This window comes from Mytilus galloprovincialis, chromosome 1, assembly GCF_965363235.1.
Source record: "Mytilus galloprovincialis chromosome 1, xbMytGall1.hap1.1, whole genome shotgun sequence".
In the NCBI taxonomy this organism is placed as follows: Eukaryota; Metazoa; Mollusca; class Bivalvia; order Mytilida; family Mytilidae; genus Mytilus; species Mytilus galloprovincialis.
In genome coordinates, this window is record NC_134838.1 from 76,150,225 (window position 1) to 76,165,154 (window position 14,930).

Consider the following 14,930-nt stretch of genomic DNA (forward strand, 5'->3'; position numbering starts at 1 on the left):
AAACATTGATGTCTTTATGTGAATCTAACAATTGAAATGTGACCGTTGAAAGAAGGACATGAACTATAAATACTAATTTACTAAACACAGAACGATACACTGATGATTCCGGTGTGTTGAAAATGCTCATCCTTTGCTATATATATAGTATAGTTAAAATAAACATTCAATGACGGATCTTCATCAGAACACACAAACAATTACGTACATAATTTATCTGTTTTTCATCTCCTTTCTTGAAATGATAGTTAATTTAAAAACCCCGATAATCGGCAGAGTTGTAGTCATTGGTACTACGATATGTATTATCAATATGTTTGTAAGGTACTTGACATTCTCGTTTGAATTGTCCGACTCGTATTTACATTTGTGATTTTGGGGCCCGTTTTATAGCTGACTATGCGTTGTGGGTTTCATTGTTGAAAGCCGTACGGTGACCTATAACTGCATAGACGGATCCAAAGGGGGGGCTGGGTGGCCCGGGCCCCCACTTTCGTTGGGAAAATTTGGTTGATTATATAGGGTACCATTGAAGCATGACTGGAGCGGGCCCCTTTAGGTCAGTCAGCGCCCCCCCCCCCCTTTTTGGAAAAGTTCTGGATCCGCCACTGAACTGTTTATTTCTGTGTCATTTGGTCTCTTTTGGAGAGTTGTCTCATTGACAATCATACCACATCTTCTTTTTTTATATCAAGATACTTCATTTTAACCTCAGAATCTAAGTCCTTAAATTTAATTTTACATTTACACATGTTAGTTCTTACATATACACTATCACACCTAGTAACTATCGGCAGTGATCATGCTTTCGGGTTGAAAATAAAACCGTTGGTCTGACGACTGACGACTGAAAGGTTGTTTGAAAAAATATACTAGTGGCGGGAATATGTTTATAACTAACATATTATATACGTCCTTGATTAAAATTTAATATGAATATCCTAAAACAGTGCACTTCACGTGTTCCCGATTTCTACGGTTACTAGTACTGCTTTTGGCATATTAACAAATATGCAAGCCACTAGCAACAGACATATAATTATTATAAAGGAATGATGTAAACAAAGCCATGTGATTGAGTCACGTGTATTTGTTGATATATATATTTTAACCAATCAAAATTTTTATAATTTTACAAACACCAATCAAACAGAGTTATAATCTTCAGTGCAGAAACATTTTATCTACTTCCTGCAAAATATAAACAATTACGCATAAACCAAAACAAAGGAAAGTGAAAAGTGAAAATTGTTAAAACATGCCGTTTCTTGGACAAGACTGGCGATCACCAGGGGATCAGTGGGTAAGAACAAAAGAAGGATGGGAAAGACTTAAGTTATGGAGGATAAAAGTGTTTGAAAATTTAAACGAAAGCATCCTTGCAAGGTAAGTAGCTAAATGTCGATCAGCTGATTTTCTTGTAATATTTCCGCACGTTTAACTTTAGAACCTCTTAGTCATGACATTAGATTTACGTGTCAAAACAATATCACGATACCGTTAAAAATCATTGCAGTAATAAATAATGTAAAAAATATGCAATATTGCATTTCAAAAAATAGTTATGCTAATTTATTCCAAAGATTGACAATTAATATTAATCGAAAATATTGTATATAAAGACACAAAGAATAACCCCATTTCTTTTCATAAAAGTATGTCATTCTTAAGAGTGGTCTAATAAAACAAAGACTCCAATTTTTTATTTGTCTAATCATTTTTTATAAACCCAGTATGCTAGTTTTCGGCCTATGGAATGCAACAAAACAGGCCTGTACGTACGGCTACTTGGCTATCTCCATGGTTTCCACGGCGGATACACAAATGAATATTTATAGAATAGTTGCGAAACAAGAGGAAGGAAGATGCAATATGATTCCCCCGAGTCATCCTAGAATTTATAGGTGGTTTGCAAAAAATCTGCTCTTGTTTCCGCCAAGCAAACCTATAGTTCAGTAAGCCCGGGAAAAGTTAAGCAGAGATAAGGAAAAAATATATAAGTCTTATGATTTGCACAACGGATATACAAGTATATATAAATTGCCTAACAATATTATTTTAATATTAAGCATGTAAATATAAAAATGTTAAACATATTTAAACTGCGATAAAAAAATAAATGCAAAGCATACATCGCTAGACAAACTTGCTAGCTACCAGCTATATAGGCTTCATCGAGCGTGCATCTTATCAGGTGCAATCGGATGGTGAAGATAAGAAACTTTTGCATGTCATTGTATATACTTTTGCTGCTTAATATATAAATTGGATGAATTTCAAAACCATTTATTTTTATTAAAATTATGTGAAATCTGTTGTTGAAGTTAGGGACGTTAATTTGCAACGTCCATTGGCGTTTATTAATAAAGAGATACATGTACTTTATTGTTCTTTATCTTTCCTGTATTTTTTCTCTTTTTCATTTAAACCATCAGAAGGACCCAAAAGTTTTTTCTTCTTCTTCTCGCCGTGGGTGTCCAACTTAGTATTCACTTCTATAATTTGAAGAGTAACATAATTTTTACATAGTCAAAAGGATGTGTCTTAGAGTGGCGACTGAGATGTCTCGTGAGGGGACAAACATTGTTGGTTTTGTACCATGATCGATGGTTATTTAGCCGAATATAATTTGTCCATTGTTTCTCCCACGACGTACGAACAGAATGCAAAAGGTGAGGTATGCAGTTGATATATAAATTGAGCTCTAAGTCTCCGTTCAAATTACAGATAGTTTTGTATGAATATTTGTATTGACCCTTGAATTTTCTGAATTGTTATGAAAGTACATGCATCTCGACAAACTTTGTTTTTTGTTTGCTTGTGAAAAAATGTTATTGCTTCCTCTATTTACGAAACTTACAATCTTTTTGTCTTCTATAGTCCTTCGATATCTCCCCTAAATAAAGATGATAAATTTGTCCTCTCTACGGGATAACTTAGGTATATTAAAGTGACTACTCTCAAAACTGTGTAAGACTTTATGTTTCAAAACCCGACGTACCTGCTCAGCTGCAAATGCATGGCAAGATATACTCATGAGATCCAATTTACGACTATCGATCACTGGCAAGATGTACATTGTATATATTTATGAGATAGATTCAATTTACGACTATCACTGGCATTTTCAGGTTAATCCGATTAGCTGTATTAAATTTTGAAGGCGAGAATGGCAATGACAAGTACACACACCAACCAAGGATTCATTTCATCAAAACTTTGTCAAGAGAGGTAAGAATAACTTTAGACTGTCTTGGAGCGGTAAGTACTCGGTCACACGCGAAAACGGATGATCAGAAATTGTAAAAGTAAGAGAAAGAATTTGATCTTCTAGTGATCCATGGTATTATCGTTTGTTCTCTTTCACCCGAAAACGGAATCGGAAATTGTAAAAGTAAGAGAAAAGAATTTGATTTTCTAGTGATCCATGGTATAATCGTTTGTTCTCTTTCACGCGAAAACGGAATCGGAAATTTTAAAAATAAGAGAAAAGAATTTGACTATTTAGTGATCCATGGTAATATCGTTTGTTCACGGAATTGGAAATTGTAAAAGCAAGAGAAAAGAATTTGACTATTTAGTAATCCATGGTAATATCGTTTGTTCACGGAATTGGAAATTGTAAAAGCAAGAGAAAAGAATTTGACTATTTAGTAATCCATGTTAATATCGTTTGTTCTTTTCACGCGAAAACGGATTCAGAAATTGTAAAAGTAAGAGAACAGAATTTGACTATTTAGTGACCCATGGTACTATCGTTTGTTCTATTTCACACGAAAACGGATGATCAGAAATTGTAAAAGTAAGAGAAAAGAATTTGACTATTTAGTGATCCATGGTATCTTTCACGCGAAAACGGATCAGAAATTGGAAAAATAAGAGAACAGAATTTCACTATTTAGTGATCCATGATAATATCGTTTGTTCTCTTTCACGCGAAAACGGATGATCAGAAATTGTAAAAGTAAGAGAAAAGAATTTGACTATTTAGTGATCCATGGTCATATCATTTGTTCTCTTTCACGCGAAAACGGAATCGGAAATTGTATAAGTAAGAGAAAAGAAATTGACTATTTAGTGACCAATGGTAATATCGTTTGTTTTCTTTCACGCGAAAACGGATGATCAGAAATTGTAAAAGTAAGAGAACAGAATTTGACTATTTAGTGACCCATGGTACTATCGTTTGTTCTATTTCACACGAAAACGGATGATCAGAAATTGTAAAAGTAAGAGAAAAGAATTTGACTATTTAGTGATCCATATTAATATCGTTTGTTCTCTTTCACGCGAAAACGGAGGATCAGAAAATGTAAAAGTAAGAGAAAAGAATTTGACTATTTAGTGATCCATGGTATCTTTCACGCGAAAACGGATCAGAAATTGGAAAAATAAGAGAACAGAATTTCACTATTTAGTGATCCATGATAATATCGTTTGTTCTCTTTCACGCGAAAACGGATGATCAGAAATTGTAAAAGTAAGAGAAAAGAATTTGACTATTTAGTGATCCATATTAATATCGTTTGTTCTCTTTCACGCGAAAACAGAGGATCAGAAAATGTAAAAGTAAGAGAAAAGAATTTGACTATTTAGTGATCCATGGTATCTTTCACGCGAAAACGGATCAGAAATTGGAAAAATAAGAGAACAGAATTTCACTATTTAGTGATCCATGATAATATCGTTTGTTCTCTTTCACGCGAAAACGGATGATCAGAAATTGTAAAAGTAAGAGAAAAGAATTTGACTATTTAGTGATCCATGGTCATATCATTTGTTCTCTTTCACGCGAAAACAGAATCGGAAATTGTATAAGTAAGAGAAAAGAAATTGACTATTTAGTGACCCATGGTAATATCGTTTGTTTTCTTTCACGCGAAAACGGATGATCAGAAATTGTAAAAGTAAGAGAACAGAATTTGACTATTTAGTGACCCATGGTACTATCGTTTGTTCTATTTCACACGAAAACGGATGATCAGAAATTGTAAAAGTAAGAGAAAAGAATTTGACTATTTAGTGATCCATATTAATATCGTTTGTTCTCTTTCACGCGAAAACGGAGGATCAGAAAATGTAAAAGTAAGAGAAAAGAATTTGACTATTTAGTGATCCATGGTATCTTTCACGCGAAAACGGATCAGAAATTGGAAAAATAAGAGAACAGAATTTCACTATTTAGTGATCCATGATAATATCGTTTGTTCTCTTTCACGCGAAAACGGATGATCAGAAATTGTAAAAGTAAGAGAAAAGAATTTGACTATTTAGTGATCCATGGTCACATCATTTGTTCTCTTTCACGCGAAAACGGAATCGGAAATTTTAATGGAAATTGTAAGAGTAAGAGAAAAGAATTTGACTATTTCATGATCCATGGAAATATTGTTTGTTGTCTTTCATGCGAAAACGGAATCGGAAATTTTAATGGAAATTGTAAAAGTAAGAGAAAAGAATTTGACGTTTAAGTAATTCATGGTAATATCGTTTGTTCTCTTTCAAGCGAAAACGGAATTGGAAATTGAAAAAATAAGAGAAATTAATTTGACTATTTAATAGTGATCCATGGTAATACCGTTTGTTCATGGAATCGAAAATTGTAAAAGTAAGTGAAAAGAATTTGACTATTTAGTGATCCATAGTCATATCATTTGTTCTCTTTCAGCGTAAAGTGGTGACGACATTGAGCGAATCTTTCATCCTTCTGGATATGACAGGTGCTGTGAAAGATATCAGAAGGTTTAATTATGTCAAGAAGGTAAGATACAAGTTAACAGGAAAAGGTATTACAGATCCGTATTCTTTCTATCAGAGACATATTATACCGGTACATGTAGTATTATATGTCTCTATTTCTATGTTTGTTCATCCCAGAGAGCCATTTCTGCTTCTACTAGTTCTCAGTAATTTCAGAAACGATGTTTGCATAAAAACGAATTACGACCATGTGGTTTAACCGGGTATTCTTGCGACTTGACGTCCAATTTAAAAGGACCTATGCCCTTTAAAACTTATCATATACATGTAACTTTAGACATGGACTTTCTATACCAACACTTAGTATAGAAGGTCCCTGCTTTAGAACTGTAAATTTTGCTTAAAGGTGTCCTGGCGACATGTACATGAGGCAGTTTTTAACGGTGACAATGTGACCTAATGGGATCATGCACTACTGCAACGTCCCGAATACGTGGTCAACCTGTCACTGTTACCAATGCGACAATCTTATTGAAATACATATGAGATGTACGTGACGGTGTCGATTCTGTGGTTGATTGATTGGTGTTCTGAGATTGACTTGAGTTGACCGAACCTTAGCATAAAGTTACGGAAATGACCATCGACGTGCCTACCAACATACAAAGGGAACAAAAGTTAATATTTTAGTTAACTTTATATTTCAACAGGTATATTTTATTATGGTTAGAAAAATAAAGAATCGTATCAGAGTTGGTAAATTCAAAAAAGGCTGTGCTAATTGTGTGCAGGGATATATTAAAGTCCCTGTTGTGTGTGGCACAAAAAAATCTAAAAAATCGAATATTCATGAAAAATAGAACAATATTCAAAACTAGTACCTAAGCGCCTATGGATGATGTATTCATGTATATATACTATAACTATAAGTTCCGTTTTTTTTTGCAGATACTACATGTGTTGTTGAGTAATAGTTTAGTGAACATGTCAGGAACTTCACAGAAATATATCTTCAGTATATTAGACGAAATGGTAAACCAAGGTAAAGATTACTTTAAAAATGGACATTTTGTAGTCTTTCCCAATTTAGAACAAAATTTGCTTGAGGATTGTACAGTTAGTTAATGGTATTTAACATGAAAGGCATATCATCTGACTGTGATCATGACCTTGACTTTTGACCTCATTTTATTAAACATTTTTTACTTGAAACAAAACTTTTATATCCTATGAAATCGGCTTTGATATATGACGCAATGGAAGCATTCAAACCATGGAAGATGACCTTAGACCTTCAAGGTAAAAAAATATATTTTTAACTGGATTTTCAAAGGGGAAAAAAAATCGTTTATTGATATGGGGATGTACTACACCTGGGGCACTTGCTGGCTTGCGACTGCTTAACACTGTTCCTTCAATAACATGAAACGTTTTGACATTTTTTTTTCAAATAAGATTTAATATGTTTTTTTCCATTGACAAAAAGGTCAAGTACAATTTTCACTACTTTTTCGTTGAGTTTTAGACCCTTACAGTAGCCAAAAGTGATACTTATTATGTGATTGAGTTATTTCCCTTGAACTGAAATTAATAAGTTATGTAAAGATAGTCTATCAATGATTGTATCTGTTCAATTTATAAGCCAGGAGTTTTCATAAATTTCTGGAATGTGTGTGTTGGGCCTTTTCTGTACTTAAATGACTTTTATAGATGAAGCTCATATCTTAATTGTTAATCATTTTAAAGGAGTAGGTTCAGTAAGACCCCTTTTTGGCCCCAAAATATAGCAGTTTTATAAAATTGTTAAAATGTAAACCTTTAATTATTTATTGGACAGTAGAATGCTTCTGCTACATAAATATGGGCTGTTTTTGACAATACAATGCACATATATCCGGTACTAGCACCATTAAGTCATGCTAAATTACTGAAATCCTCATAATTCTAGCATTTTAGTTAAATTTTAGACGGTTTTCGTGTAAAACGAAAGTGGCCGCATTCGTGTTCATCCTTACTATTGAAATGTAAGTTGTGTTTGATGATAATACATAACATATATAAAGGTTGAGGGTGAACACGGATGAGGCCACTTTCATTTTTACCAAAAACTATCTGTAAAGTGACATTTTTCGGCATATTAGGTAGATTTTTCATATTTGAGCTTGAATCGGTAATTTTAATGACTAAATCTGTTAAAATCTTTCACATAAACTAATTAATTCAAATAAAATAGACACTTAAGTGTTTAAAAAGTGGTCAAAATCTTTCGTCAGATGAACCTGAAATTTGAGGCCAAAATCGGTCCTTACCGGACCTACTCCTTTGTTCTAACAAATAGACCTGTTTCATGTTTACATTATGAAGATTTTCCTGTCCCACAAAGAAGTGAGAAATTCTCCATTGGAGTGCCTTATGTCTGACTAAATATTTCCTTGTAAATTTTAGTTGTAAAGACCAAGAACAACATGAAAGCCATGACAGATTTACTGGATTGTGCCACAAATTCTCTCAATGATGGTAGATACAGTCATATTGGATGTACAACCTTGTGGAACAAACATTTCCAAGCAGTTCAAAAAATGAAAAACAAATTGAATGGTTGCAAAACTTTCATGGTAAGGATACAAGAAAGACGTGAAGTAGTCTCAGAAATTAAATAATTATTAGGATTAACACATCAGTATTACTTCGTTGAAGTCACATGGGTAGATACAACTACTTTTGAAGAAAACAAGAGGCTCTCAAGAGCCTGAATCGCTCACCTGGTAAACAATGCCTTATTGAACATATTGAACCATGCCAGGCAAACATGTACAGCTAACAATTCTTCAATATTACAAATATATATGACTTACTGTTTATAAATAAAGAAAATGAGACCAAAACACAAACACTTAAAACTTAGCAATGGACTGTGAAAATGAGGTCAAGTTCAAATAAAACCTGCGTAACCGACATATAGATCATAAAATATTTTCATACACCAAATATAGTTGACCTAATGCATAAAGTATTAAAAAAATAGACCAAAATAGAAAATAAAACACAAACTTTATTTTATACACCCTACTGATCATTCAGTTGAAGTTTGGTTGAATTTGGTTGAGCAGTTTTAGAGGAGAAGATTTTTTAAAGTTAGCAAATATGATGAACAAATTGTGAAAAAATTGTCATTAAAGGACAATAACCCCTTAAGGGGTCAATTGACAATTTTGGTCATATTTAACTTATTTGTAGATCTTACTTTGCTGATCATTTTTGCTGTTTACAGTTTATCTTTATCTATAATGATATTCAAGGTAATGACCAAAAACTGCAAAATTTCATTAAAATTACCAATTAAGTGGCAGCAACCCAACAATGGTTTGTTTGATTCGTCTGAAAATTTCAGGGCTGATAGATCTTGACCTAATGGACATTTTTACCCCTGTCAGATTTGCTCTAAATGCTTTCGTTTTTGAGATATAAGCCAAAAACTGCATTTGACCCCTATGTTCTATTTAAAGTAAGGGCGGCCATGTTTTTTGACGGATCAAAAATCGAAGCACACACTTTGTGCAGGATAATCTAAGGAACTATCATGCTAAGTTTCATCCAAATCCATTCAGTAGTTTCAGAGGAGAAGATTTTTTAAAGTTAGCAAATATGATGAACAAATTGTGAAAAATTGTCATTAAAGGACATTTACCCCTTAAGGGGTCAATTGACAATTTTGGTCATATTAACCTATTTGTAGATCTTATTTTGCTGATCATTTTTGCTGTTTACAGTTTATCTTTATCTATAATGATATTCAAGATAATGACCAAAAACTGCAAAATTTCCTTAAAATTACCAATTAAGTGGCAGCAACCCAACAATGGTTTGTTTGATTCGTCTGAAAATTTCAGGGCTGATAGATCTTGACCTAATGAACATTTTAATCCCATGTCAGATTTGCTCTAAATGCTTTCGTTTTTGAGATATAAGCCAAAAACTGCATTTGACCCCTATGTTCTATTTAAAGTAAGGGCGGCCATGTTTTTTGACGGATCAAAAATCGAAGCACACACTTTGTGCAGGATAATCTAAGGAACTATCATGCTAAGTTTCATCCAAATCCATTCAGTAGTTTCAGAGGAGAAGATTTTTTAAAGTTAGCAAATATGATGAACAAATTGTGAAAAATTGTCATTAAAGGACATTTACCCCTTAAGGGGTCAATTGACAATTTTGGTAATATTGACCTATTTGTAGATCTTACTTTGCTGATCATTTTTGCTGTTTACAGTTTATCTTTATCTATAATAATATTCAAGATCATGACCAAAAACTGCAAAATTTCCTTAAAATTACCAATTAAGTGGCAGCAACCCAACTATGGTTTGTTTGATTAATCTGAAAATTTCTCGGCTGATAGATCTTGACCTAATGAACATTTTTACCCCGTGTCAGATTTGCTCTAAATGCTTCCGTTTTTGAGATATAAGCCAAAAACTGCATTTGACCCCTATGTTCTATTTTAAGTAACGGCGGCCATGTTTTTTGACGGATCAAAAATCGAAGCACACACTTTGTGCAGGATAATCTAAGGAACAATCATTTTAAGTTTCATTCAAATCCATTCAGTAGTTTCAGAGGAGAAGATGTTTGAAAAATTGTTAACGACGACGACGACGGACGCCAAGTGATGAGAAAAGCTCACATGGCCTTTTAGGCCAGGTGAGCTAAAAAGGGGGGTGATAATTTGGTCCTTGAGGTTTTTTATAAGAGAAAAATGGGATTTATTCTATTCTAATTCTGCATAACATTTCAATAACATGCTAGAGACCTCTCCCTGTTTCATATCAATATATCCGGTAATACAAAAAAGGACATCATTACTTACAAATACAAATACTGAAGAAATATTCTAGGGCACTTTTTCCTAGATAATTTTGGTAAAATATAAGCCCTAAAAAATCTACATAAGTCATTATTGATTGATTTGAAGCAGTCTCATATTCATTTTTACTTTTATATTTTAAAGAGAAAGGAAGATGGTAAACCTACAATATCTGATTTACCAGAAGACTGTATTAGATGTATCTTAGAAAGATTGGCTGACCATAAAGATGTAGTCCACACTGGCATGACAAAGTCAAGCATCTTTCACATCACAGAATCACAGCTGATATGGAAACACATGAGTTTCTTTCATTTCACCGACAGACAATTACTTACCTTCGTACCAGATCAACTTGGTGTTGACGAAGACTTTATAAATTGGAAACATATCTACAGAAAATGCTTCTTGTAGGTTATTTTTAGTAGAAGGGGAAAAGTGTGGGAATGCAGAGATTAGTACGAGAAAAAAACATCGATCAGATTACATCTTGTTTGGGATATGGGGTAGTGAATGAGATAATTTTTTGGGTTAAATGTGAAAAAATTTTTTTTTTTACCTCTTCAGACAAGATGTGAATAGATTTAGAGAATAGACCATATATATTGAACCAGTGCTTAAGTTTAAATAGACAATCATGTAAATAAAAACTAACACTAAGGAAATTCTTCTTGTATCATTTAAAGGTAAAAAAACTGACAACCTATTTACAATACAGGTCCTATTACATCAACAAACATGACTACATTTGTTAAAATTGTCGATGCTTGCTTTTACAAAGTAAATAACAGTATACTTAAAGGGATAGAATCAATCTAATCAGATAATATGGTAAACTTATCAAGACATTTTTCCTTTTATAAGGGGGTCTCATTTCTCATTTGGGGTATTGTGATCCAGGACCTGACTTATTTCTTGTAAGAATCCATATCCAGCTTATCAATCATTGCAATAATAGTGCTTGTAATTTCATGTGTCGTGCCAGGCTTCGTTTCCCATTTTTGTAAAAAATAATTTGACTTTCAAATGTCAGGCTTACAAAAAATTCCCCAATCCAATGTAACCCTAAGACCCCTAAATGAAACCCACTTCAAACACATTATGAACAGATAATTTAAAAGTATAAACAATACTGGTGATGGAGTCAACAATTATTAAAGTTTGTAACAAGGTTACATAGCTATATATATATAGGCAAGCATATAGGTGACATATATCTTTCTGTTTACAGTTTAATAATGTTGTCATACCAGTTCTCATACTGTATTTTTTTTTTAATAATTAAGGAGATATGGAAGAAAAGAAATCTATGCAGACACATTGGCAATATGTTTACACTGTGACAACATCTTTTGGAAGGTAAAATATATAAATGATACTTTTATTGACAAATTTTTACTATCAGTCTCAAATATTGTACATTTTTTGTATTACGTAATTTGTATTCTTACAATGTCTTAACAAAGATACAGATTTTTTTGATTTTAGATAAGCATATGATACCTGTGCTCATTTATAACGTCCTACAACATTGTATAAATCAGAAATGTTGCAATACAAACAAAAAAGAAAACCTCTAACAATAATTTTTTTATATTTAGTCAATTGGTCATCCCTGTATCAATGAACAAGAGCCAGCTGCCAGAATCCTCCACCCAGAGGCTTTTCTAAAACTGTTCCATTTCTGAATCTCCATGGTAACAACAGATCTCAGTGCAAAGATAATCATACAATCAGATCTGATATTATTTACGTATAGCAATAAACATTTATTGGAATATGAGTGTTCATCCAGAAAAATCAAAAATATGTGATACAAAAATGGCAGGACAAGTCAAAGCAAATGAAACTGCCAGAACATGACAATTTGTTATTTCTGAATCTTAAAGGTCATCAGAATATTGCTGTGATTGGTTATAATTAACCAATGAACATTCAGCAAATGCAATGGCATACTGTTTCTTTCATTTTTTCTTAACAAAAACAAAATACAAATGGCAAGTCAAATTCTGAAATCCAATGGATTCTTTTATATAACAGAAATATGTTATCCTTTCTTGTTTGTGTGTGTGGTTTTTTTTTTATTGTTGCCAGTGTTGTTTGTTTAATGTACTATTTTGGTCCAACTTGGCATGAGTTTTTTTTTGGACCTGATGTATATAATTTGGTTAGATATTTTTATAAAAGATGTGATGAATGCTTGCCAATTTCTCAATATTCTGTGATATACCACTTTTACGACTTAATTACTGTTGTCATGGTGATATGCTGCCATTTTACCACAAATTATTGTTGTCAAGATGTATTTGTTAATCATTTAGTCTATACTGGCTAGTTAGATAGTCTTTCAATATTGTCCCATTTTAAATTCTAATTAGTTTGTAGTACATGTTTTTATTCCAAACTTTTCTTATTTAGTTTTGCCTACAACTTTTCATGTTCTGTCAAAATTAGATATTATCAAGTAACATTTCAGATATAACATAAAACTTTTAACAAATTCATTGGACATAATTATTTACTTTCAACAGATCTGTATTAGCTGATATAAATCCTTACCAGGTTTTCTTTGGTTAAAATTATTATTATATAAAATGTTGAACAATAGCAGAAGGCTGCCGACAATTTCCATAAAATAACTTATGAACAACGAAAACAATAATCTAAAAATTTTAAAGATATTCTTACTGATGACAAAATATGTCTCAAGGGAACTAACTCATACTTAATTTAGAGTAGTTCAGTTGAATCTCAGAAAACACAAAAAATATGCTAATAATAAAGAAAATTTAGTGCTTTGTCCTGTTATATTTAGGCAAGTTTTATTAGTGCATTTACTTCATGTTTTACTTTTGTTTTTTTATATTTTCTGGATTTTTTTTATTGACCATGTCAATTTTTATATAAAAAAAGTGTATATGTATATTTTTGAATATATCATGTTTGTCATTTTGAAGTTTTGTCTTTCATGTTGTTGGTTGAACTTATATTAATCTATATCATTGTTACATATTATTTTACAAGTTTTTGTTTTTTTTTACTTGTCTCAAGCATTTATTGTTGTTGAAATATATAAATCAGAAAGTTTTTGTGTCTATTTTTAATGTTGTTATGTTGCCCATACATATGAGTATACATATAAATCCTTTTTAATGCATTTTAGGGGTCTCATTTGGGGGTTCCGATCCCAGATCCCGCTTACTGTTTTGTCAGATTCCTGTATCCCGCTTACACTATGTACGTAAGCAATTCTCATTTTTTTGTCATTTCCCAGGTCCCGCTAGACCTCATTTCCCGTTTTCAGGACACAATAATTTGACTTTCACGTGTCACGCTTATAAAAAAATCGGCACTCCCGGGTCACGCTTAGACCCCAAAGAGACCCACAATATAGCTTTTTGTCTATTTGATAAACATGTATACAAATTAATACAAGATCATAAATCAAATTTGTATAGTGTTCATTGTTCTTAATTGGGTAAAAAAGTAGGTCAGCTGGAGCAAAAGTAAGATATTTGATATACATGTACAAAATCATTAAACAAATTTTAGAAATTTAAAACACTGATATCCAGTACATATTGATAGAGCTTTTATCCTTCATCTTGTAAGTGAATGAATATCATATGTTGTTCTTGACCAACGAAGGCAATATTTAGCCATACATTAAATTGGCAAGAAAGCTGATATAGGTTAGACAGATTCATACGGAATAACATTGAGCTGTTGCAAAAGTGAGGATAAAAATTTAAATAATATTGTTATTTCTTTTGTTCTTTAGAGATTAAAATAGCTATATTCAATAAATTATGTTTTGTGCATGTTCATATTCAATTTCGGACTGTATCAGTCTTTATTGTTAATGACTAGCAAAAATACCAGAGGCCATGCAAACATGGTTGTTGGTTTCCTCTTACCCTTCTGCATCAGTTTTTACCATCCACCCTCTGTGTATTTGATACTTTTAAAAATGGTTATCTCTTAAAATGTGTCAACATTGCACAATTATCATCCCTTTAATTTACACAGTGTATATCACATAGTAGAATGTGAAACAATCATTTAATGTTGGGTAAACAACAACAGTCTCTGACTGTATAGTGAAACTGATTTTTCACCAAAAAAAAAAAGAAAAAAATTCTTGACAGCCTGGCCTTAATTATTTTTCACATTTTAGGGAAACCAACATTCATTTTTCAACGGCCTAATCAAGCATGAATTTCACTTACAGACCTGAACAATAGAAACATGTTTCAAGTGAGGGGAAAAATCTGTATTGTGTAGACTTCAGTATGTGATTTTATTGTTGTTCTTGTTCATTTTAACAAATATAAAATTTATCAAGGATGTTTTTGTGTTTTTAAAG

General features: G+C 32.3%; 1 protein-coding gene across 1 annotated transcript; it reads left to right on the forward strand.

Annotated features, from left to right (window-relative positions):
• The first annotated feature begins 1,170 nt into the window (after positions 1–1,170).
• LOC143084138 (F-box only protein 25-like) lies at positions 1,171–14,911 on the forward strand. Its single transcript, XM_076260549.1, has 8 exons — positions 1,171–1,386; positions 3,132–3,231; positions 5,669–5,761; positions 6,649–6,742; positions 8,146–8,315; positions 10,709–10,974; positions 11,851–11,923; positions 12,166–14,911. Exons 1-8 carry the CDS (start codon positions 1,259–1,261, stop codon positions 12,250–12,252), a joined length of 1,011 nt encoding a protein of 336 aa, XP_076116664.1. The 5' UTR covers positions 1,171–1,258; the 3' UTR covers positions 12,253–14,911.
• Positions 14,912–14,930: the final 19 nt, after the last annotated feature.

Bases quoted from the DNA above. Each gene is read 5' to 3' on its own strand.
- LOC143084138 (XM_076260549.1), top strand. From the start codon at position 1,259: ATGCCGTTTCTTGGACAAGACTGGCGATCACCAGGGGATCAGTGGGTA. The intron at 6,743-8,145 runs GTAAAGATTACT...TGTAAATTTTAG, and splicing joins AGACGAAATGGTAAACCAAG to TTGTAAAGACCAAGAACAAC. The intron at 8,316-10,708 runs GTAAGGATACAA...TATATTTTAAAG, and splicing joins ATGGTTGCAAAACTTTCATG to AGAAAGGAAGATGGTAAACC.